A 26,796-nucleotide genomic window follows, 5' to 3' on the forward strand; every position below is an offset into this window, starting at 1 on the left:
CCCTGGCCAAGCTGTTCCAGTACAGCTTCTTTCTTTTGGGCCTCCTTATCTCGAGAGACAATGGATACGCACCTGGAGGTGGTCAGTGGTTTGTGAAGCAGCGCCTGGAGTGGCTATAAAGGCCAATTCTGGAGTGACAGGCTACAGTACAGCTACAGCTGTACAGTACAGCTGCAACACTGGCAGCTACCCGGCAATGTGGAAAATTGCCCAGGTACGTCCTGTGCACAAAAAGCAGGACAAATCCAACCCGTCCAATTTTCGCCCCATCAGTCTACTCTCAATCATTAGCAAAGTGATGGAAGGGGTCGTCGATAGTACTATCAAGCGTCACTTGCTTAGCATAACCTGCTCACTGACGCTCAGTTTGGGGTCCACCAGGGCCACTCAGCTCCTGGCCTCATTACAGCTTTGGTCCAAACGTGGACAGAAGAGCGGAATCCAGAGGCAAGGTGAGAGTGACTTCCCTTGACATCAAGGCAGCATTTGACTGAGTGTGGTATCAAGGAGCCCTAACAAAACTGGAGTCAATGAGAATCAGGTGGAAAACTCTCCGCTGTCAGAGTCATACCTAGCCCAAAGGAAGATGGTTGTGGTAGTTGGAGGTCAATCATCTCAGTTCCAGGACATCAATGCAGGAGTGCCTCACGGTAGTGTCCTAGGCCGATTCAGCTACTTCATCAATGACCTTCCGTCCATCATCAGGTCAGAGAGGGGATGTTCACTGATGAATGCACAGATATTGAAGCAGCCCATGTCCAGATGCAGCAAGACCTGGACAACAACCAGGCTTGGGCTGATAAGTGGCAAGTAACATTTCGCGCCACACAAGTGCCAATCGATGACCATCTCAAACAAGAGAGAACCTAACCATTTCCACTGTCAACATCCTGGGGGTTACCATTGACCAGAAACTGAACTGGACCAGCCACATAAATGCTGTGGCTACAAGAGCAGTTCAGAGGCTGGGAAAATTCTCTGGCGAGTAACTCACCTCCTGTCTCCCCATTGCTTGTTCACCATCTACAAGGCAAAAGTCAGGAGTGTGATGGAATATTTTCCACTTGCCTGGATGGGTGCAGCTCTAACAACACTCAAGAAAATTTACACCATCCAGGACAAAGCAGCCTGCTTGTTTGGCACCCCATCCACCACCTTCAACGTTCACTCCCTCCCACCGATGCACAGTGGCAGCAATGTGTACCATATCCAAGATGCACTGCAGCAGTGCACCAAGGCTCCTTCGCCAGCACCTTCCAAACCCATGACCTCTACCACCTAGAAGGACAAGGGCTGCAGATGCATGGGAACACCACCACCTGCAAGTTGCCCTCCAAGCCACATACCATCCTGACTTGGAACTATATCGCCGTTCCTTCACTCACTGGGTCAAAATCCTGGAACTACCTTCCTAACAGCACTGTTGGTGTACTTACACTGCAAGGACTGCAGTAGTTCAAGAAGGCAGCTCACCACTACCTTCTCAGGGGCAATTAGGGATGGGCAATAAGTGCTAGCCCAGCCAGCGATGCCCACATTCCATGAATGAACAAATAAAAAAAACTCCCTGGCTTCTCTCTGGGCAGAAATGGTGTGAGGTCACTTGTCTCCTCTGAATGTCCATGTTACTCTGATTTAAAGATTACAGTTTTTAAAACATAACCATACTACAAAAGCCAGTGTTCAGATATAATATCCAGGTAGTACTTGGGTTTCATTTGCTCCAAGTAAAGCACTATAATATTGATCGAAGAGATGACATAATATGGCTACCTTTGTATGCACCACTGCTACAAGCAGACTTAGCTGTTGGAGGGACATTTGGAGCACTAGTCTTGGAAAGATTCTGTGTCTTTCCCATAGCACTATATTTAACATTGAAGGTTTGTTGATGAGTAGACTTGTTCTTATTTGGCTGATTCTAACAAAATCTAAGGATCCAGGAATACTGGAAACTTGAGTAGGATTACCCTTAAATGTTAAATATATGATTGTTCTCTAAACTATATTGCAATCATGTATTTCACTTTTTTTTAATGGTAACATTTTTTCTCTGATGAACTTTCATGCCCTTGAAGGGAAAAGCTCGCCTTCAGACTTAATGTTGTGACTCCCTCATACTGACAGTCGGGATTAAAACATGGGGAAGCGGTGATGTAGCGGTAATGTCGCTAATCCAGAACCCAGGTTAATGCTCTGGGGACATGGGTTCGAATCCCACCACAGCAGATGGTGACATTTGAATTCAATTAATAAGTCTGGAATTAAAAGCTCATCTAATGGTGACCATGAAATCATTGTCAATTGTTGTAAAAACCCAATTGGTTCACTAATGTCCTTTAGAGAAGGAAATCTGCTATCCTTACATGGTCTGGCCTACATGTGACTCGAGACCCACAGCAATGTTGTTGACTCTTACTTGCCCTCTGAAATGGCCTAGCAAGCTACTCGGTTCAAGGGCAATTAGGGATGGGCAGTAAATTTATCCATGGAACATGAATGGCCTGAAAACCAACTGTAGAGAATTGGCAAGTCAATTGTTGGCCATCAGCTGAATACACAAAGTAATAAAAAGCACTGACATGTGTAAGTAACAATGTGTTTGGGCAAATGATTATGAGAGGCTAGGCAAATGTGTTCAATGACTGAAGATCAGCAAAGAAAGAAAAAACCTGCGTTTATATAGCACCTACAAAACCTCAGATGATCAAAATGCATTTCACTGATTAGGTTATTGCAACAAATCACTAATTTTATTAGTGTTCATGTGTGATACTGCTAGGATTACAAGACCCTTTAACCTGTTCATGTAGAATGATTTCTAAGAATTGAATGGAATCTTTCTAGATTGCACCCCATGTGTTTGCAGATAGTATTGCTTTTGACAGGAAGCTTAATTAAATAACTGATATTTAATTTGACCGTTCAATACAATAAATCGGTTTTAATTTTACGTCGACAAAATCTGAAGAGAGCGCCAGCTCCAGTGTATTGCCGCCACCAAACACATCTTCCCTTCACCTCCTTAAGCATCTGAAGGGATCATTGGCTGCACAACACCCTGGTCCACTGCTCTATCACCCACAATACCCCATTCCCTTCCCATGGCACCTTACCATGCAAGCACAGGAGATGCAACACCTGCCCTTTTACCTTCTCTCTCCTCACTATCCAAGGCTCCAAGCGCTTCTTCCAGATGAAACAGTGATTTACGTGTACTTATTTCAATCTAATATACTGTATTTACTGTTGCTGTCTCCACAGATGCTGCCCAGACCTATTGAGTAATTCCAGCACTTTCTGTTTTTATTTCAGAATTCCAGCATCCACAGTATTTTGCTTTTACTCAAGGCGCAGCACCTCATCTTTGATTAGGCACTTTACAGCCTCCTGCACTTAACATTGAGTTCAGCAATTTCAGACCTTAATCTCTACCCTCATTTTGATTCCTTTTCTTTGCATATTTTGGCTTTAATCTTGTTTTTTTCTTGTTTTTGTTTTTGGATGAAGGCTGTTCATTATTCTGCCGTTGACAGCTCCTCTGGATGCATCTTTTGTTTCTTTACTTGCCCCATTACTACTCTCTTTGGCTCTGCCATGCCAACTCTTTTGTTATTTATGGAGAAGTAGTGGCGTAGTGGTAATGTCACTGGACGAGCAATCCAGAGGCCTAGGCTAAAGCTCTGGTAACATGGGTTTGAATCCCACCATGACAGATGGTGAAATTTGAATGCAATTAATAAAAATCTGGAATTAAAAGTTAGTCTAATGGTGGCTATGAAACCATTGTCCATTGTTGTAAAAACCTATTTGGTTCACTAATGTCCTTTTGGGAAGGAAATCTGGCATCCTTACCTGCTCGGGCCTACATGTGACTCCAGACCCACAACAATGTGGTTGACTCTTAAATGGCTGAGCAAACCACTCAGTTCAAACGAATAGGGGAAAAAAAATCTCTCCTGCCCTCTGCCCTATCATTGACCTTCCCTTTCATTCTTTTTCCATCCTCCCCAATTTGGCCTACTTAAAACCTGTTACATTTCTAACTTTTACCAGTTCCGGCTGGAATTTTATGGCCCCCAAACGAGTGGGCTGGTGGTGGGGCGCAAAATTGAGGTTGGGGAGGGGGTTGTTTCTGACCTTCTCCTGCCCCCACTGCAATTTACATGGTGCCGGGGGTGGGGGGGGGGGGGGGGGGGGGGGGGTCAGTGGCGAGAAACGGAGAAACAGCCTGCCCGCGCAAGCCAATCAAGGTCCTTAAGTGACCAATTGACTGGCAGTTAACGTCCTACTCCTGCCACCGCGGGTATTTTACTCTTGGTGGCTGGACAGCAAAAGCCTCAAGAACCCTGCCTGGTAAAACCAAGCAGCCTTCATGTGGTCTGTGGGGGGGGTGGGGGGGGGCCTCCTGATCAGGCACTCTGTGCCCCACGGAGGGCTGCCCCCGAAGCCCCAACCACCCCCAACACACTCGTACAATTGAGTATGTTAAGAACTGTGATAATGAAATTTAACCTTAATATTAAGAAATAGTGCAAACATAGGTAAAAACAGCAACTTGCTTCTCTCCCCGTTAATGCAATGATTTTAAGGCCAAAGCAATAACAATATATTTTCTTACATTTATAGTACATTGGAAAGATTGTGTAATATATTGGACCTGTTTCTGAGTGTCAGCAAGAGGTTTGATGATTGTCTGCTAAATGATTACTGATTTTAATGGAAAAAAATTCCTATGTCATTCCTTCCACATATTAAACAGTTAAATCTCTTTCGAAATAAACACAGAAAATTCTGCAAATGATCAGCAGGTTTGACAGCATCTGTGGAGAGAGAAAAACAAAGATAATGGTTGGAATTTTTCGCTGGGCGGGATGTCCTGCCCACCGGCGAAAAGCCGGGGGTGAGCCTGCCTCTGCTGGGCCTGGGGAGCCAAGCTGGGATTTTTCGCTCCCGGGCCCTTAATTGGTCTTGGGTGGGCCTTCCACCTCCTTGAGACAGGAAGTCCTGCCTAATGGAGCTGCCAGTTGATCAGCGGGCCGGCAGCTCCTAGTCCTAGCAGCGCCACTGATAACGGTCGCCACTGCTAGGATTATATCCAGCCATCGCAAGCAACACGTATAAAGACAGATAGTAAGAGCTTCTATAGATAATTAAAAAAGAATTGTTAACAAAGTGAGTGTTGGTCCTATAAAAAGTGAGTCTGGGGAATTAATAATGGACAATAAGGAGATGGCAGATGAATTGAACAGATATTTTGCATCAGTCTTCACTATTGAGGATACAAGTAACATCCCAGTACTAGCTGTAGGTCAGAAAATGGAAGGGAGGGAGGGACTCAAGAAAATTACAATCACCAGGGAAGTGGTACTGAACAAATGGTTAGAGCTGCGGACTGACAAGTCCATGGGCCCTGATGGACTTTATCCTAGGATGTTAAAAGAAGTGGCTAGTGAGATAGTTGATGCGTTAGTTTTAATTTTCCAAAATTCCCTAGATTTGGGGAAGGTTCTGTTAGATTGGAAAATAGCGAATTTAAACTCCTTTATTCAAAAAGAGAGGGAGACAGAAAGCAGGAAACTATAGGCCAGTTAGCTTAACATCTGTCTTAGGGAAAATGTTAGAAGCTATTATTAAAGATGTTATAGCTGGGCATTTAGAAAAATTCAAGGTAATCAGACCGAGTCAACATGGTTTTGTGAAAGGGAAATCATGTTTAAACAATTTATTGGAGTTCTTTGAGGGAGTTAAATATGCTGTGGAAGAGAATTCCAAAGACTCACGACCCTCTGGGAGAAAAATATTCTCCTCATCTCTGTCTTAAATGGACGACCCCTTATCTTTGAACAGTGACCCTTAGTTCTAGATTCTCACACAGGAAAAATATCCATCCTGTCAAGACCCCCCAGGATCTTATACGTTTCAGTCAAGTCACCTCTTACTCTTCTAAATTACAGCAGATACAAGCCTAGCCTGTCCAATCTTTCCTCATAAGACAGCCCGCCCATTCCAGGTATTAGTCTAGTAAACCTTCTCTGAATTGCCTGCAACGCATTTACAGCCTTCCTTAAATAAGGAGACCAGTACTGTACCAGTAGTGGTACAGATGTGGTCTACCAATGCTCTGTATAGTTGAAGCATAACCTCCCTACTTTTGTATTCAATTCCCCGCGTGACAAACGATAACATTCCATTAGCTTTCCTAATTACGTGCTGTACCTGCATACTAACCTTTTGCAAGTCATGCACCAGGACACCCAGATCCCTCTGCATCTCAGAGCTCTGCAATCACCATTTAGATAATATGCTTCTTTTTTATTCTTCCTGCCAAAGTGGACAATTTCACACTTTCCCACATTATACTCCATTTGCCAGGTCTTTGCCCACTCACTTAACCTTTGTAGTCTCCTTGTGTCCTTTTCACAACTTACTTTCCTACCTATCTTTGTGTCATCAACAAATTTAGCAACCATACCTTCGGTTCCTTCATCTAGGTCGTATGTAAATTGTAGAAAGTTGAGGCCCCAGCACAGATCCCTGTGGCACACCACTCGTTACATCGTGTCAACCAGAAAATGACCCATTTATGCCTATTCTCTGTTTCCTGTTAGCTAACCAATCTTCTACCCATGCTAATATGTTATCCCCTACACCATGAGCTTTTATTTTCTGCAATAACCTTTGATGTGGCGCCTTATCAAATGCCTTCTGGAAATCTAAGTACAATGCATCCATCGGTTCCCCTTTATCTGCTTGTGTGTATCATGTATGCATGCTAGCGTGGGCGCGTCGTGCATCCGTAGTTGTTAACTGATTTAGAGTTAAAGATTAAGTTTTAATAAATTTCACTTTTCTTCTTTAAACATAAGAAAGCCTGTTTGTGCTTGTTTCTTTGCCTTTTAATTGAAAAGTGGTGAACAAGGATTCATCAAGGGGGAGCTCAAAACATGGTGTGTTTAAAATTAAGCCCTGTTACAATAAGACTAGGTGAAGGGTGAGAGGGACCTCTTGACACCTTTCTAACCTGGTCGTCACAGGTGGAGCTCCAACAACACTCAAGAAGCCGATACCATCCAGGACAAAGCAACCGGCTTGATGGACGCCCCATCCATCATCTTACAAATTCACTCCCTCCACCACCTCGCAGTGGTAGTAGTGTGTACCATCGACAGATGCACTGCAGCAACTTGCCAAGGCTCCTTCAACAGGACCTTCCAAACCTACAACTTCTAACACCTAGAGGAACAAGGGTAGCAGATGCATGGGAACACCACCACCTGCAAATTTCCCTCCAAGTCAAACACCATCCTGACTTGGAAATACATCGCCATCCCTTCACTGTTGCTGGGCCAAAATCTTTGAACTCCCTTCCTAACAGTACTGTGGGTATGCCTACACCACATGGACTGCAACAGCTCAAGAAGGCGGTTCACCACCACCTTCTCAAGGGCAATTAGGGATGAACAATAAATGCTGGCCTTGCCAATGATGCCCACATCCCATGAATGAATTAAAGAAAACTCCTTCAGCCTTATGTTCCCTGCTTTACCATTTTGCTCCCTAACACTGGATTTCTCATTGCCATTTTTGCTCCATTATTGAGAATTGTTCTTTGAATTGGCAATTGCCCCCTGCCTTCTGAAACTCCCTTCTAAAATAGCTCCACCTTTCCTTCCCTTTCCTTGCTATCAAAGCTCTAACACACTTGTTTTCAATTTTTTTCTAGCTCAATGTATTAAATCCATTCTATTTTCCTTCTTTCCACTCAATTAAATCGTACAGCACAGGAGACCAGTCGCCCTCTTGTGACTTTGCCCCTGATAACTTTGTATCAATTTTCGCTTAACTGATCTACAAAGTCCTTTGGGATATCTTTTAAATGCAAAGGTTACTATGTAAATATAAGTTGTTATTATTGTGCGAGGGTTGCACCATATAAGAGGTGATACAAATTTGTACCTTACAACTAGGGAGACAGGGAAGGGACCAGACCAGTAGTGCTTCATTTGTGTTGTATTAAAGGAAAGAGCTTGTGTTGATCGCTTGCCTTTCCTGATGTCAGCTGTCCCAAAATGTGTTGTTGTTTAATGTGTTTTCCTGATCCTATGTTTCACATTTCCAAAATACAACAGTGATGATACTTCAGAAGGTACTTCATTGACTATGAAGCACTTTGGGATGTCCTGAGGTTGTGAGAGACACTGTGTATGTGCAAGTCTTTCTTTCTGTAGCTCAAATCTACATTAGATCTGGTGTTTTGCAAACAAATGAAGCAGTGATAACAATGATAAATATACAGAATATATACTTTATTTTTGTACATAACGCACACTCATAACACAAGATCCTAGAATTAGTCCCATTTTCTGAAAGTGCACACTTGTGAAAATAATTCCATTTCATTTGAAATTAGTTCAGTGTGATCTGGTTTGGAGTTTAGTTCAAAGGTTGTCTGGAGCACAGCAGGAGTAATGGATCATGATGGATATGAGGATGGATGAATGTGAAATTTTGCTTGATTATCTTTGGGCGTCAGGGTTTATTTAGGTTGAGTTTCCCCTTAGTAACACAGAAAGCAGTCCATGATAAAATAGGATGCACCCAGTTTGTGGAAGGATCCGGTATGATGAGTTGAATGGCCTCTCCTAGTTTATTGCTTTTATGTTTTATTTATTTAGAGATACTGCACTGAAACAGGCCCTTCGGCCCACCGAGTCTGTGCCGACCATCAACCACCCATTTATACTAATCCTACATTCCTACCACATCCCCACCTTCCCCTACCTATACTTCTTTCTTTTGGGCCTCCTTATCTCGAGAGACAATGGATACGCGCCTGGAGGTGGTCAGTGGTTTGTGAAGCAGCGCCTGGAGTGGCTATAAAGGCCAATTCTGGAGTGACAGGCTCTTCCACAGGTGCTGCAGAGAAATTTGTTTGTTGGGGCTGTTGCGCAGTTGGCTCTCCCCTTGCGCCTCTGTCTTTTTTCCTGCCAACTACTAAGTCTCTTCGACTCGCCACAATTTAGCCCTGTCTTTATGGCTGCCCGCCAGCTCTGGCGAATGCTGGCAACTGACTCCCACGACTTGTGATCAATGTCACACGATTTCATGTCGCGTTTGCAGACGTCTTTATAACGGAGACATGGACGGCCGGTGGGTCTGATACCAGTGGCGAGCTCGCTGTACAATGTGTCTTTGGGGATCCTGCCATCTTCCATGCGGCTCACATGGCCAAGCCATCTCAAGCGCCGCTGACTCAGTAGTGTGTATAAGCTGGGGATGTTGGCCGCTTCAAGGACTTCTGTGTTGGAGATATAGTCCTGCCACCTGATGCCAAGTATTCTCCGAAGGCAGCGAAGATGGAATGAATTGAGACGTCGCTCTTGGCTGGCATACGTTGTCCAGGCCTCGCTGCCGTAGAGCAAGGTACTGAGGACACAGGCCTGATACACTCGGACTTTTGTGTTCCGTGTCAGTGCGCCATTTTCCCACACTCTCTTGGCCAGTCTGAACATAGCAGTGGAAGCCTTACCCATGCGCTTGTTGATTTCTGCATCTAGAGACAGGTTACTGGTGATAGTTGAGCCTAGGTAGGTGAACTCTTGAACCACTTCCAGAGCGTGGTCGCCAATATTGATGGATGGAGCATTTCTGACATCCTGCCCCATGATGTTCGTTTTCTTGAGGCTGATGGTTAGGCCAAATTCATTGCAGGCAGACGCAAACCTGTCGATGAGACTCTGCAGGCATTCTTCAGTGTGAGATGTTAAAGCAGCATCGTCAGCAAAGAGGAGTTCTCTGATGAGGACTTTCCGTACTTTGGACTTCGCTCTTAGACGGGCAAGGTTGAACAACCTGCCCCCTGATCTTGTGTGGAGGAAAATTCCTTCTTCAGAGGATTTGAACGCATGTGAAAGCAGCAGGGAGAAGAAAATCCCAAAAAGTGTGGGTGCGAGAACACAGCCCTGTTTCACACCACTCAGGATAGGAAAGGGCTCTGATGAGGAGCCACCATGTTGAATTGTGCCTTTCATATTGTCATGGAATGAGGTGATGATACTTAGTAGCTTTGGTGGACATCCGATCTTTTCTAGTAGTCTGAAGAGACCATGTCTGCTGACGAGGTCAAAGGCTTTGGTGAGATCAATGAAAGCAATGTAGAGGGGCATCTGTTGTTCACGGCATTTCTCCTGTATCTGACGAAGGGAGAACAGCATGTCAATAGTCGATCTCTCTGCACGAAAGCCACACTGTGCCTCAGGGTAGACGCGCTCGGCCAGCTTCTGGAGCCTGTTCAGAGCGACTCGAGCAAAGACTTTCCCCACTATGCTGAGCCTATACTAGGGGCAATTTATAATGGCCAATTTACCTATCAACCTGCAAGTCTTTGGCTGTGGGAGGAAACCGGAGCACCCGGAAAAAACCCACATGGTCACAGGGAGAACTTGCAAACTCCTCACAGGCAGTACCCAGAATTGAACCCAGGTCGCTGGAGCTGTGAGGCTGCGGTGCTAACCACTACGCTACTGTGCCACCCAAATATATAAGTTCAAATATATGTTCTTATGCATTATCTGAAACAAAACTTTGGTGAGTAGTCTTTCCATAAAGATGTCTTTCAGTGAGGTGCTCGTGTTCTTCAAAAAACTCCGTGGTTCCATATACCAAAGATGCTAAAATATTCACAAAACATGTATCATTGTAGTTCATACTTTTCATTTGGTTCGTCTTGTTATGAAACATACTTTATTTGAAATTAGAGCGTTTAAGGGAAATCATAAAAGGACGAGTTTGGAAGTTATTTCAGTATCCTCCCTTGGTTAGATAAGTGTACTGACAAGTATAATATGTAATGTTAGATTTGCCACTCGCACCATAGATGAGGATATTGTAAAAATTATTTTTTCATGTAAAGGGTTAATAGAGTATGGAATGCTTTACCACAAGTGGCTGTTGAAGCAAGTCAATTAAAACATTTAAGAGGTTGTTTGAAAACGCACTCCTGACCAGCCTCCCATCTTCCACCCTTTGTAAACTTGAGGTCATACAACAATAACAACAACTTATAATTATATAGTGCCTTGAACAGAATAAAACATCCCAAGGCACTTCGCAGGACCATTATAAAAAAAAATATGACACTGAGTCACATAAGGGCAGATGACCAAAAGCTTTGTCAAAAGGTTACACTTTAAGGAGTGTCTTAAAGGAAGAAAGTGAGGTAGAGAGGCGAAGACGTTCAGGGAGAGAATTCCAGAGCTTGGAGCCTTGGCTGCTGAAGGCATGGCCACCAATAGTGGAGCGATTAAAATCGGGGATGCTCAAGAAGCCAGAAATATAAGAGCACAGAGATCTCAGAGGGTTGAGTGGCTGGAGGAGATTACAGAGATAGGGAGGGGAGAGGCCTTTGAGGGATTTGAAAACAAGGAGGAGAATGTTAAAATCAAGACCTTGTTTCACTGAGAGTCAATGTAAGTCAGCGAGCACAGGTGTGATAGGTGAATGGAACTTGATGCGGGTTAAGATATGGGCAGCAGAGTTTTGGATAACCTCAAGTTTACAGAGGGTAGAATGTGGGAGACCAGCCAGGAGTGCATTGGAATAGGCAAGTCTAGAAGTAACAAAGGCATGAATGAGGGTTTCAGCAGTAGAAAAGCTGAGACAGGGGTGAAGTCGGGACATGTTAAGGAGGTGAAAATAGGCGGTCTTAGCGATGGCTCGAATGTGAGGTTAGAGGCTCATCTCGGGGTCAAATGTGATACTAAGGTTGTGAACAGACTGGTTTAATCTCAGAATGTTGCCAGGGAGATGGATGGAGTCAGTAGCAAGGGAATGGAGTTTGGAGTGGGAAACAAAAACAATGGCTTCAGTCTTCCCAATATTTAATTGGAGGAAATTTCTGCTCATCCAGTACTGGATGTGTCGGATAAGCAGTCTGATAATTTAGCAATGGTGGAGGAGTTGAGAGAGGTGGTGGTGAGGTAGAGCTGGACATCGTCAGTGTACAGGTGAAAACTAACGCTGTGTTTTTGGATGATGTCACCGAGGGGCAGCGTGTAGATGAGAAATACCAGTGGGTCAAGGAAGGATCCTTGGGAGACACCAGAGGTAATGGTGTGGGGGAAGGAAGAGAAGCCATTGCAAGTGTTTCTCTGGCTCCAATTACATAGATAAGAATGGAACTGGGTGAGAGCAGTCCCACCCAGCTAGATGACAGTGGAAAGACATTGGAGGAGGATGATGTAGTCAACCATGTAAAGAAGGACGAGGAAGAAAGTTTACCTTTGTCACTGTCACACAGGATGTCATTTGTTTCTTTGATAAGAGCTCATTTGGTACTGTGGCAGGGGAAGAAATCTGATTGGACAGATTCAAACATGGAGTTCTGGGAAAGATGGGAACAGATTTGGGAGGCAGCAACATATTTGAAGAAGAAAGGGAGGTTGGAGACGGGATGGTAGTTTGCAAGGATGGTGGAATCAAGGGTTTTTTTGAGGAGAGGGTTAATGATGGCAGATTTAAAGGAGAGTAAAACATAGAAACATAGAGAATAGGAGCATGAGTAGGCCATTTGGCCCTTTGGGTCTGCTTCGCCATTCAAAAAGATAATGGCTGATCGTCGAATTCAATATTCTGTTCCCGCTTTCTCCCCATATCCCTTGATCCCTTTGGCATTAAGAAATATATCTATCTCGTTCTTGAATATATTTAATGACTTGGCCTGCACTGCCTTCTGGGGTAAAGAATTCTACAGGTTCACCACCCTCCGAGTGAAGAAAATTTTCCTCATCTTGATTCTAAATGGCATACCCTGTATCCTGAGACTGTGACCTCTGGTTCTGGACTCCTCAGCCATTGGGAGCATCCTCCTTGCATTTAGCCTGTCTAGTCCTGTTGGAATTTTATAGGTTTCTATGAGATCCCCCCTCATTCTTCTAAACTCAAATGAATATAGGCCTAGTTGACCCAATCTCTCCTCTTATGTCAAACCTGCCATCCCAGAAATCAGCCTAGTAAATCTTCTTTGCACTCCCTCCATGGCAAGAACATCCTTCCTCAAATAAGGAGACCAAAACTGCACACAATACTCCAGATGTGGTCTCACCAAGGCCCTGTATAACTGCAGTAAGACGTCCTTGCTCCTGTACTCAAATCCTCTTGCAATGAAGGCCAACATACCATTTGCCTTCCTAATTGCTTGCTGCACCTGAATGCTTGCTTTCAGCGACTGGTGTACAAGGACACCCAGGTCTCGTTGCACCTCCCCCTTTCCCAATCTATTACCTTTCAGATAATAATCTGCCTTTCTGTTTTTACAACCAAAGTAGATAACCTCACATTTATCCACATTGTACTGCATCTGCCATGCATTTGAATACTCACCCAACTTGTCCAAATCACATTGGAGCTACTTTGCATCCTCCTCACAGCTCACATTCCCCCCCAGTTTTGTGTTGTCTGCAAACTTGGAAATGTTACGTTTAGTTTCCTCACCCAAGTCATTAATATATATTGTGAATAGCTGGGGCACAAGCTTTGATCCCTGTGGTACCCCACTAGTCACTGCCACCTGGAAAAAGACCCATTTATTCCTACTCTCTGCTTCCAGTCTGTCAACCAGTTCTCAATCCATGCCAGCATATTACCCCCAAATCCCATGAGCTTTAATTTTGCACACTAACCTCTTAGGTGGGACCTTATCAAAAGCCTTCTGAAAATCCAAATACACCACATCCACTGGTTCTCCCTTATCTATTCTACTAGTTACATCCTCAAAAATTCCAGTAGATTTGTTAAGCATGATTTCCCTTTCGTATACCTATGCTGACTTTGCCCATCCTATTTTGCTTTCCAGGTGTTCTGCTGTCACATCCTTCATAATAGACTCTAACATTTTCCCCTCTACTGATGTAAGGCTAACTGGTCTGTAGTTCCCTGTTTTTTCTCTCCCTCCTTTTTTAAATAGTGGGGTTACATTTGCCACCCTCCAATCTCTAGGAACTGCTCCAGAGACTATAGAATTTTGGAAGATGACCACCAATGCATCCACTATTTCCAAGGCCACTTGGAAATGTAGATTATCAGGGGGGATTTGTCAGCCTTTTACTCCATTAATTTCCCGAGCACTATTTTTTTACCAATACTGATTTCCTTTAGTTCCTCTCTCTCATTGGACCCTTGGTTCCCTAACATTTCCGGGAGGTTATTTGTGTCCTCCTTTGTGAAGACAGAACCAAAGTATGTGTTTCATTGTTCTGCCATTTTTTCGTTCCCCATTATAACTTCCCCTGTTTCTGACTGTAAGGGATCTATATTTGTCTTCACTAATCTTTTTCTTTTCACATATTTATAGAAGCTTTTACAGTCAGTTTTTAAGTTCCCCACAAGATTACTCGCATACTCTATTTTCCCCCGCTCCGTGGGTCAACACCTGAATTGAGAGAACCATTTACAATATCGGCTAACATGAGAATCAGGAGGGAATATTGGGTGGTTAGCAGTTTAGTCGGAATAGGATTGAGGGAGCAGGAGGTGGGTTTCATGGACAGGATGAGCTCAGAGAGGGCCTGAGGGGAGATAGGAGAGAAACCAGAGAAAGACACAAGTTTAGGGCTAGGGTGGGGGGTGGGGAGCATTAGATGAAGTTTTGAGCAAGTGAATGAACTAGGGGAAGGGAGGGATGAGGCAGAGGCAGCTGATCGAATGGTCTCAATCTTAGTGACAAAGAACTCCATGAGCTCCTCACACTTATTGTTGGAGGTGAGGGTGGAAGGGACAGGGGAAAGGGGTTTAAGAAGACAGTTTGCAGTAGAGAAAGAAGCTGGGGTTATCTTTGCATTCCAGGATAATCCTGGAATAGGGAGCAGTTTTAGTAGACGAGAGCAGGACCCCATCATGTTTTAAGCGGTCCAGCCAGATCCGACGGTGGATGGTTAACCAGTTGTCCGCCATATCCTTTCAAGTCTGTGTCCGATGGACTCAAGGGAGCAGAGATGAGAGCTATACCAGGATGAATGGCCAGCGTGAGAGAGAGTGATGGTTTATTAGGGACTGGGGCATAAAAGATGGAGGAGAGGATGTGGTTGAGCAAATCAGTTTCTGCTGAAATGTTGTTGGGAATGGAGGTCCAGAGGGTAGACAGTTGGGAAAACTCATTTGCCCATATCCTAACTTGCAACAAATCTTGTTCACCCGTCACCCCTGTTCTCACTGGCTCGCAGTTAAACAATGTCTTGATTTAAAATTTCTCATCCTTGTGTTCAGATCCTTCAGTTTCCTCACCCCTTCCTATCTCTGTAACCTCCTCCAGCCCTACAACTGTCCATGATCTCTGAACCCCTTCAATTCTGGTCTTCTGCATATCCCTGATTTTAATCACTGCATCATTGGTGGTCGGGCCTTCGACTGCCCTGCCCTAAGCTCTGGAATTCTCTCCCTGAACCTTTCTGCCTCTCTACCTCACTTTCTTCATTTAAGACGCTCCTTAAAACCTGCTTCTTTGGCTAAGCTTTTGGCCGTCTGCTCTAATATCTCCTTATGTGGCTTGATGTCAAATTTTGTTTTATAATGCTCCTGTCAAGCGCTTTGGGACATTTTGCTATATTAAAGGTGCAATATAAATACAAGTTATTGTTGTTGGAAAAGAAAAATATTGGAGGGTGGAATAGGTAAATGGGATTAGTGTAAGTAGTTCCAAAGTAAAGCTAGCACATGTACAGTGGATTGAACGTCCTCCTTTTGTGCTGAAATTTCAATGAATCTAAGCCATGTGGACCAGGCATTTAAGGTTCAATTCCTGACCTTTGCTATGTTTGTTGATCTTAATTGAGCTGGCATTTGGCCATACTGTCCCTTAAGCTAAGGAGAGAAAAAAAGTTTGGTTACTTGCACCTGACCTTCAGTCACATTCCGTGACCGTCACTGAAAAGTGCGCATGTACAGACATTAGAGGAGAAAAAGATCAGGCTTGGTTGTGATTGCAGCCTTGATTGAATAGTTTGTCAATACCACTGTCAATATTTTCATTTGAAGAAAGGTTACTTGCGAGAGCTTCTGTGTAACTGCATCCTAGTATGAGTATCGTCAGCAGAGTCATAAAGTCAGAGAGTTATGCAGCACAGAAACAGACCCTTTGGCCCATCGTGTCCATGCCGGCCATCAAGCACCTATCTATTTTAATCCCATTTTCCAGCGCTTGGCCTGTAGCCTTGTATGCTATGGCATTTCAAGTGCCTCTACCACATCTTCAGGCAGTGTGTTCCAGATTCCAGAGGATTGGGGGGTATTAATTCATCAGATGCTTGTTTGAAAGATGTATCAATGTTACATTTGTGCTTTCCCTTGTCTAAAGTGATGATTTACTTTTTATCTTCAGTTGTGATTATGTGTGCAAGTAGTCACACCATCCGGAAAATCATGCTCGAAGCACACCGCCAGGGAATGACCAATGGAGACTATGTATTCTTCAACATTGAACTTTTCAACAGCAGCCTATATGGTAATCATATTTTTTCCCAAGAATTCCACTGTTTTATCCACAGTGTTAATGATTTGAATTACTATTTCAACTCTGATGATTCTCCTTATTGTGATATAACACTGAGTCTACAAAGATATGCAACTCATGATAAAAAAATTACGGTGCACATTTTCTTTTATTCCCAGTTTCCATCTCCATTCTTCTGAAAACATAGATCAATACCTCGGTATGAGTGCTGACCAATGTCCAATTGGTCTTTCTTTATGCATGGATCTGAACTTCCTCAACATTTACCCTCGAACTGCCGCCCATTTTGGGGTAAAAAATAGGGTCTTTGAAACCACACACAAACCACACTCTGCACTTGAATTATCCAGAAGAAAGTACTCATGTCCTTTAATGTCCACTGGGAACCCAATCCATCTTGTGTAAATGAGGTCAAGGGGGTATAGCTAACCCCTCCAATGCACTTACACGAATCTTAGCCCCAGGCCAACACCAAATAATTACCAACACTTATATAAGTGACAATAGGACTTATAGAAAGGTGCGACTAAGGCAGAAATCACATTATTTTATGTGCTGCTGCTAAAGGCTGGTGGTACTTTGGCTGTATTTCAATTTATTCAGTAATTTGAAAGGACAGGGAGGAATTTTATTGCTAGTTATTTGCATCTCTGGTCACAGTTCTGCTCCAAATTGGAAACATGGATATTTTAATGGGAATACACTTATTTGTAGGTTATGAAGAAGATGAGAATGAAAATATGGAAGAGGCTAGATTTGAGGCTTTGAATCAGGTGTCACAGAAAGCATCTCTTCCCAACATGCTCATACCCGCTCACTTTAGTCTATAAACTAAACAGGTTTTACTTAGACTGTTCTGACTATTAGCGCTCTCAAAAGTTATGCCTCTGCCTGAAGATGATTGGGGAATGTGTTAGCAGCTGGCTGAATAAGTTCCACTAGGAGAATAATATGGTTACTGCCAGTCACTGCCTTGAATTTCTTTGTGCCTGGCACCTACCAGACAGGATCATGTGACCTTTGTCACATTAGTCAGGTTCCCCCCTGCACCCTCACCTCCCCACAATGTTTCCTGAACATACTGAGTCATGCTGGAGTACAGTTCCACAGATCCTCACCACTGCATTGGGACGATCACTAATGCACTGTTCGGGAAGACTGTGCAATTCTTACTCTTCCCAATAGAAGCAGAAAGAAGAGTGAGAGCCATCCAGATCTACCGACTGGCAGAATTGCCACTCGTACAAGGAGCAATTGATGAAATGCAGGATTGTTTTTATTTGTTCGTGGGATGTGGGCATTGCTGGCAAGGCCAGCATTTATTGCCCATCCCTAATTGCCCTTGAACTGAGTGATTTGCCAGGCCATTTCAGAGGGCAACTGAATGGCTTGCAAGGCTATTTCAGGGGCAGTTAAGAGTCAACCACATTGCTATGGGTCTGGAGTCACATGTAGGCCAAACCAGTTAAGGACTGCAGATTCCCTTCCCGAAAGGACCTTAGTGAACCAGATGGATTTTTACAACAATCAACAATGGTTTCATAAGAACATAAGAAATAGGAGCAGCAGTAGGCCATTCATCCCCTCAAGCCTGCCCCGCCATTCAATAAGATCATGGCTGATCTGTCCCAGGCCTCAACTCCTCTTTCGGGCCTGCTGCGCATAACCCTCGACTCCCCAAGATTTCAAAAATCTATTTACCTCCGCCTGAAATACATTTAGTGATCTAGCTTCCACACTCTCTGAGGTAGAGAATTCCAGAGATTTGGCACCTTCTGAGAGAAGAAATTTCTTCGCATCTCAGTTTTAAGTGTGTGACCCCTTATTCTGTAATTATGTCCCCTAGTTTGAGATTTCCCCTACCAGTGGAAGCATATTCTCAACATCTACCCTGTCAAGCCCCCTTAGAATCTTATATAAAAGCAAAATACTGCAGATGCTGGAAATCTGAAACAAAAACAAGAAATGCTGGAATCACTCAGCAGGTCTGGCAGCATCTGTGGAAAGAGAAGCAGAGTTAACGTTTAGAATCTTACATGTTTCAGTAAGATCACCTCTCATTCTTCTAAACTCCAATGAATAAAGGCCTAACCTGTTTAGCTGTTCTTGTTAAGACAAGCCCGTCATCCCAGGAATCAGCCTAGTGAACCTTTTCCGAACTGCCTCCAATGCTAGTATATCCTTCCTTAAATACGGGGACCAAAACTGTACGCAGTACTTCAGGTGTGGCCTCACCAACACCCTGTACAGTTGTAAGAAGACTTCCCTATTTTTAAACTCTAACCCCCTAGCAATAAAGGCCAAAATTCCATTGCGTTCCGAATTACTTGCTGCACCTACATGCTATCTTTTTGTGTTTCATGTACAAGAACACCCAGATCCTTCTGTACTGCTGCATTTTGCAGTCTTTCTCCATCTAAATAATAATCTGCCTTTTTATTCTTCCTACCAAAGTGGATGACCTCACACTTTCCCACATTGAACTCCATCTGCCAAGTTTTTGCCCACTCACTTAACCTATCTATATCCCTTTGCAGATTCTTTGTGTCCTCATCACAACATGCCTTCCCACCTATTTTTCTATCGTCAGCAAATTTGGATCCACTACACTCTGTCCCTTCCTCCAAGTCATTAATAGTAAATAGTTGAAGCCCCAGGACAGATCCTTGTGACACCCCACCAGTTATGGCTTTCCAACCTGAAAAAGACCCATTAATCCCAACTCTCTGCCTTCTGTGTGTTAGCCAATCCTCAATCCATGCCAATACATTATCCCCAATACCCTGAGCTCTTATTTTGTGCAATAACCTTTTATGTGGCACCTTATCGAACGCCTTCTGAAAATCCAAATATACTACAACTACTGGTTTCCCTTTATCTACTCTGCTTGTTATATCCTCAAAGAACTCTAACAAATTGGTCAAACATGATTTCCCTTTCATAAAACCATGTTGACTCTGTTTGATTGCATTATGCTTTTCTAAATGTCCTGCTATTTCTTCCTTATTAATGGACTCTAGCATTTTCCCAATGACAGATGTTAAGCTAACTGGTCTATAGTTTCCTGCTTTCTGTCTCCCTCCTTTCTTGAATAGGGGCGTCACATTAGCGGTTTTCCAATCCGCTGGTACCCTACTGGAATCCACTGAGTTTTGGTATATTATGACCAATGTCTGCACTATCTCTGCAGCCACTTCTTTTAAAACCCTTGGATGCAGGCCATCAGGCCCTGGAGACTTGTCTGCCTTTAGTCCCATCAGCTTGTCAAGCACCTTTTCCCTCGTGATGGAGATTGTTACAAGTTCCTCCCTCGCATTTACACGTTGCTTATCTATTATTGTTGGGATGTTTATAGTGTCCTCCATCGTGAAGACCGATGCAAAATATTGGTTTAAATTATCTGCCAGTTCCCTATTCCCTTTTATTAATACCCCAGTCTCATCCTCCAAGGATCCCAGACTTGCTTTAGCTACTCTCTTCTTTTTTATCTACCCGTAGAAGCACTGTTTGTTTTTATATTTCTTCCCAATTTACTCTCATAATCAATTCTCTCCCTCTTTATTAGTTTTTTCGTCATCTGCTGCTGGTTTCTAAAAAATTCCCAATCCTCTGGCCTACCACTAGCTTTCGCTGCATTGTATGCCTTGTTTTTGATTTGATACTCTCCTTAACTTCCTTTGTTATCCATGGGTGGTTCATCGTTCTCATTGAGTCCTTCCTTCTGACCAGAATAAATGTTTGCTGAGTGTTACGAAATATCTGCTTAAAAGTCTGCCACTGCTCATCTACCGACTTTCCCTTTCGTCTATTTTCCCAGCCCGCCTTAGACAACTCTTTCTACGTACCTCTGTAATTGCCCTTGTTTAAGTTGAAGTCACCATTAGACTAGCTTTTTAATTCCAGATTTATTAATTGAATTCAAATTTCACCATCTGCCATGGTGGGATTCAAACCCATGTCCCCAGAGCACTAACCTGGGCCTCTGGATTACTAGTCCAGTGCCATCACTACTACGCCACCACCTCCCCAAAGGTACTCAAAGTTCATTATGACAACCCCCTCATAAAGGCTTTAATTCAATTACTCTCCAGCTAGTATGCGATATTGATCATCTTACCCTGGGTGGCAATGCCAGATACCCAAGAAATTGTCATGGTGCTTTCCAACAAGGTAAATATTGGTATGTATTGTGCTCATATCTTAGGCATAAATGCAGCCTAAGGGGAGGCGGTGGTGTAGTGGTAATGTCACAAGACCAGTTACCCAGAGACCCAGGCTAATGCTCTGGGGACATGGGTTTGAATCGCACCACGGCAGATGATGAAATTTGAATTCAATTAATAAATCTGGAATTTTTAACGGAAGCTCGTCTAATGGTGACCATGAAACCATTGTCGATTGATGCAAAAACCCATCTGGTTCACTAATGTCCTTTAGGGAAGAAAATCTGCTGTCCTTACCTGATCTGGCCTACATATGACACCAGACCCAGAGCAATGTGGTTGACTCTTAACTGTCCTCTGAAATAGCCTCGCAAGCCACTCATTATATCAAACCACCACAAAGTCTCAGAAGAGGAATGAAGCCGAACGGACCACTCGGCATCGACCCAGGCACCAGAAATGTCAACGGCAAATCCAGCCCTGTCGACCTGCAAAGTCATCCTTATTAACATTTGGGGACTTTTGCCAAAATTTGGAGAGCTGTCCCACAGACGAGTCAAGCAACAGCCTGACATGGTCATAGTAATGGAATCATACCTTACAATGTCCAAACACTACCATCACCACACCTGGTTATGTCCTGTCCTCCAGGCAGGACAGACCCACCAGAGGTGGTGGCACAGTGATATACAGTTGGGAGTTGCCCTGGGAGCCCTCAACATTGTCTTCAGACCCCATGAAATCTCATGGCATCAGGTCAAAGATAGGAAAGGAAACCTCCTGCTAATTACCACCTGCTGCTACCCCTTGGCTGATAAATCAGTGCTTCTCCATGTTGAACACCAGTTAGAAGAAGCACTGAGGGTAGCAAGGGCACAAAATGTACTCTGGGTGGGGGACTTCAATACTGACCAAGCTGGCTGAGTCCTACAGGACACAGCTGCTAGACTGGGTCTGCGGCAGGTGGTGGGGGAACCAACAAGAGGGAAAAACCTACTTGGCCTCATCCTCAGCAATCTACTTGTCGTAGGTGCATCTGTCCATGACAGTATTGGTAGGAGTGACCACTGCACAGTCCTTGTGGTGACGAAGTCCCATCTTCACATTGAGGGTATCCACCATTGTGTTGTTATTACCACTGTAATAAATGGGGTAGATTTTGAACAAATCCAGCAACTCAAAACTGGGCATCCATGAGGCGCTGTGGGCCATCAGCAGTAGCAGAATTGTATTCAACCACAATCTGTAACCTTGTGGCTTGGCATATTCTCCACTCTATCATTACCATCAAGCCAGGAGACCAACCCTGCTTCAATGAAGAGTGCAGGAGGGCATGCCAGGAGCAGCACCAGGCATTCCTAAAAATGAGGTGTCAGCCTGGTGAAGCTACAACACAGGACTACTTGCATGCCAAACAGCCGAAGCAGTATGCAATAGGCAGGGCTAAGTGATCCCACAACCAATGGAGCAGATCTAAGCTCTGCAGTACTACCACATCCAGTCGTGAGTAGTGGTGGACAATTAAACAACTAACAGGAGGAGGAGGCTCCACAAATATCCCCATCCCCAATGATGGGGGAGCCCAGCACATCAGTGCAAAAGACAAGTCTGAAGCATTTGCATCCATCTTCAACCAGATGTGCCAAGTGGATGATCCATCTGGGCCTCTTCCTGAGATCCCCAGCATCACAGATGCCGTCTTCAGCTAATCCGATTCACTCTACATGATATCAAGAAATGGCTGAAGGCACTGGATACTGCAAAGACTATGGGCCCTGACAACATTCTGGTAATAGAACTGACGACGTGCTGCAGAACTAGCTGCGCCCCTAGACAAGCTGTTCCAGTACAGCTACAACACTGGCATCTACCTGGCAATGTGTAAAATTGCCCAAGTATGTCCTGTACACAAAAAGCAGGAATCCAGCCGAGCCAATTCCCGCCCTATCAGCCTACTCTTGATTATCAGCAAAGTGATGGAAGGGGTCGTCAACAGTGCTATCAAGCAGCACTTGCTCATCAATAACCTGCTCACTGACACTCAGTTTGAGATCAGCCAGGGCCACTCAGCTCCTGACCTCATTACAGCCTTGGTTCAAACATGGACAAAAGAGATGAACTCTAGAGGTGAGGTGAGAGTGACTGCCCTTGACATCAAGGCAGTATTTGACCGAGTATGGCATCAAGGAGCTTTAGTAAAACTGGAATCAATAGGAATCAGGGAGAAAACTCTCCGTTGGTTGGAGTCATACCTAGTGCAAAGGAAGATGGTTGTGGTAGTTGGAGGTCAATCATCTCAGTCCCAGGACATCGCTGCAGGAGTTCCTCAGGGTAGTGTCCTAGGCCCAACCATCTTCAGCTGCTTAATCAATGACATTCCTCCATCTTTAGTCAGAAGTGGAAATGTTCACTGCTGATTGCACAATGTTCAGCACCATTTGCGACTCCTCAGATACTGAAGCAGCCCGTGTCCAGATGCAGCAAGACCTGGATAATATCCAGGCTTGGGAATAAGTGGCAAGTAACATTCTCGCCACGCAAGTGCCAGGCAAGGATCATCTCAAACAAGAGAGAATCTAACGATTTCCCCTTTCCATTGAATGGCATTATCATTGCTGAATCCCCCACTGTTAACATCCTGGGGGTCACTATTGACCAGAAACTGAACTGGACCAGCCACATAAATGTTGTGGCTGCAACAGCAGGTCAGAGACTGGGATTCTGTGGTGAGTAACTCACCTCTGTCTCCCCAGTGCCTGTTCATTATCAACAAAGCACAGTCAGGAGTGTGATGGAATACTCTCCACTTGCCTGGTTGGTGCACCAACAACACTCAAGAAGCTTGACGCCATCCAGGACAAAGCAGCCCGCTTGATTGACACCTCATCCACCACCTTCAACATTCACTCCCTCCTGCACTGATGCACTGTGGCAGCAGTGTGTTCCATATCCAAGATGCACTACAGTAACTCACTAAGGCTCGTTCGACAGCACCTTCCAAGACCATGACCTCTACCACCTAGAAGAACAAGGGCAGCAAATGCATGAGAACATGTTCACCTGTAAGTTCCCCTCCAATCTACACGCCATCCTGACTTGGAACTATATCGCTGTTCCTTCAGTGTCGTTGGGTCAAAATCCTGGAACTCCCTTCCTAACAGCACTGTGGGTATACCTACCCCACATGGACTGCAGTGGTTCAAGAATGCAGCTCACCACCACCTTCTCAAGGGCAATTAGGGATAGGCAATAAATGCTGGCCTGGCCAGCGACACCCACATCCCCCGAATGAGTTAGAAAAAAGCAATAGAGTAATCTGTGCAGGTATTGGTCCTGCTGCTAAGTTCGTAGGGCCCTTATTATAGGTGTCCCAGGCAGACACCTAAAACATGATACTCAGGGGCCTAACACCTGTTGAAGGAATCCTTTGAGAAATTCATCAAAGATGTGGGGGCAGTCGTCGAGGTCTGCCTTGCTCAAGATTCTTTAACAGCCCCTGTGATTGCCAAGTTCAGGTAAGTGGTTACATTTAATTTGGAAACAAAAATCCATCCTGTGGAGTTAGGAGGAGTAGGAGTTCTCCATTGACTCCTCTGAAAACAAGCCCATGATCTGCCTGCTGAGTCCCTGTTGATCTCATTTGCATATGTCAAAGAGCCAATGGCACAGCACGTGAGTTTCCCGGATCTGCACTGCTAATGCTCTGTGGGTAAGTTAGACTGAGTTATGTGAGGCCTAGCAGCTGCAAGGAACATATGATCAAGATGGAAGTTAGGAGCTTTATGTCTGAAGAGTCTAGAACATTTAAAAAATTTCCACCTCTGAGAAATACTTTCAAAAGCATTCTTTTTTGCGGGGGGAGGAATTTTTGACTACAAATAACTTGCTTCTGACAGGGCTAGCTCATCAGCATGTTTACGGACCCTTTCCCCAACAGTTTCTCAGGAGCAGTTAGAGCATTCCCTTATGAGGAGCTTCCTAAGGAGTTGTGTATAAGTAAGAAAGAAGAAAGAGCAGATGATCATATTTGAACTTGATGATCCACGGTTGCATTATTGTAAGGTATTACCCAAAATAAAATCTTCTATTTTATTCTTAGGAAATGGCTCATGGAGACAAGGAGATAAATTTGATCTTGAAGCCAAAGAAGCATACCAATCACTTCAAACCGTGACTCTACTGAGGACAGCAAAGACAGAGTTTTACAAGTTTGCTGCTGATATGAGAAATAGATCACGTCATCAGTATGATTTGACCTCTGAAGATGACAATGTACGTAAGTCGGGCATATAATTTAAAAAGAACCACTTAACGTTTGTAAATTCAGATCAAATATTCTACAGACTTAAATCTGGGAGGTAAAGAGCAAGTGAAGGATGGGCTGAAGGTAGACTAACATATTCCCCAATGAAAGAATACGACAGCGAAGTAGAAAAGTCATCACATTTCTACATTAGGCAACTTGTGTTTGTAAGTTACTTTGTCACTCTGGCCTTGACAACTTAGTCCAGAAATAGTCAACTCAGTAAAATTAAATGTCAAATAGGTATATGGTATATGGTAGCTCAGGAAGCAATATTGATTGGTATTGTTAATTGTGTATGGTTGGAAATATTTTTATCAAAGTAATCCAGATTCGAAAAGCCAAATGGTACTCCATGATTCTATGATTCTAATTTTCCAACTTCTTGTTCCTGATCAGAAGCCTTACCTGCCTGAAATGCCACATTTTCAATATGATTTCCGGGCAAGCATGGCTCCCTACCAGGAATGTAAAGTCAGAAAATTACTCCCTATAATTGAAGATATTGACCCAATTTCTGGCCACATTGTCACACGTCAAATTTTCACAGGAGTTTCTCAATGTCCCACCATAGCTTCAGCAGATGGGTGACAGAAATCTAAGGCAATCAATGTAAATACCATTGATGCCATTTCTCTGGGATTTCTGCAGATTTCCTGTTGATGTTACAGTGGGAGATTGGAAAAATCTGCGTGGAAGTTACTGGCGAAGATTCTTAACATCACTGCACAGAAATAAGGGGATTCATTTTACGACATTGTTCATCTACTAGAGCAAAAGATTGACATTTTTTTTTTCTGTATACTGGGTGTTCGGCATGTTAGGAAACCCTTCATTATGTTTAATTGTGTCTAAACCAAGCTACCTAGAAATCCACTCAGGTAGGGTTTCAGCTTGCCCAACATAGAGTACACAATCTCTCCATGTGGGGACACATTCTCAAGCAGCTGAAATACAGGTGGCTTGACTTTCCACTAGCTGTATCAGTGCAATCTGGGCTGGCTAGCTCAGTTTTAAACGTGAGTGAGTTATGAACAAAACCACTTACACAACTGCTATCTATGATCTTTTACACTGGATCAAGATTCAATTTGCCCAAGTCAATCCATTAAACTGGCCACACCCCCAGGTTGAAATTGCGAAATTCTGCCAAATGCATTGCTTTGGGAAGGCTGTTCAAGTTGGGTTAATTTTCTTAGAAGCACAGTTACGAGTGGCATGATTTAAAAGTTTTCTCATTTGAAAAAGCATTTAATTTACCAGGCACTAACCAGTGTGCACCAATGAAACTATTAAATAGTTCAGTATAATTTTAAAGTCATTTTCAGTGATGTTAAATCATAATTCTTACAGGTGGAGGACTGGACACCCTTATGAGAAATAATTATTGTTGTTGACAAACCCATTTTTAGCCATATTAACAAAATTGCACCATGTTACCACTCTTAAATACATTAAGGAATACTTTTTAATGGAAAGGGACAAAAAAAGTAACAATTCATTTCTATTATGTTGCCTGATTGTAGTGGCTCATGGCAGATTTTATGGGCTGAATTTGATTTCCCTGCCACCGGGAGCAGCGGTGAGTGAAAAGAATAGCGGCCCGCACACAAGGGCCACACACCGCCACACCGCCGTGATCTAGCGCGTGGAGGCTCATTTAAATATGCAGAGAGATCCAGCCCCTCCCCCCCGCCACATGATTGGCGGGGGTGGGCTCTGTGATGCCATGAATGGCGCCAGCAGCCTCTGCGCAGGCACCGGTACCATTTTTAAAGGGCTGCCAGACCTGCATTGTTAAATCCCGTACCCTCCCCCCCACT

The 26,796-nt window shown here is 43.9% G+C and overlaps 1 protein-coding gene across 6 annotated transcripts in view; it reads left to right on the plus strand.

Moving 5' to 3' along the window:
- npr3 (natriuretic peptide receptor 3) overlaps positions 1-26,796 on the plus strand; it is a 125,679-nt gene that overhangs the window by 24,911 nt on the left and 73,972 nt on the right. For all 6 annotated transcript variants that reach the window (XM_068032516.1, XM_068032524.1, XM_068032533.1 and 3 more), the window contains exons 2-3: positions 16,376-16,498; positions 24,770-24,942. In XM_068032516.1, the coding sequence (XP_067888617.1) occupies positions 16,376-16,498; positions 24,770-24,942 (296 nt within the window). The remainder of the gene's footprint in view (positions 1-16,375; positions 16,499-24,769; positions 24,943-26,796) is intronic.

This window comes from Heterodontus francisci, chromosome 1, assembly GCF_036365525.1.
Source record: "Heterodontus francisci isolate sHetFra1 chromosome 1, sHetFra1.hap1, whole genome shotgun sequence".
Classification (NCBI taxonomy): Eukaryota; Metazoa; Chordata; class Chondrichthyes; order Heterodontiformes; family Heterodontidae; genus Heterodontus; species Heterodontus francisci.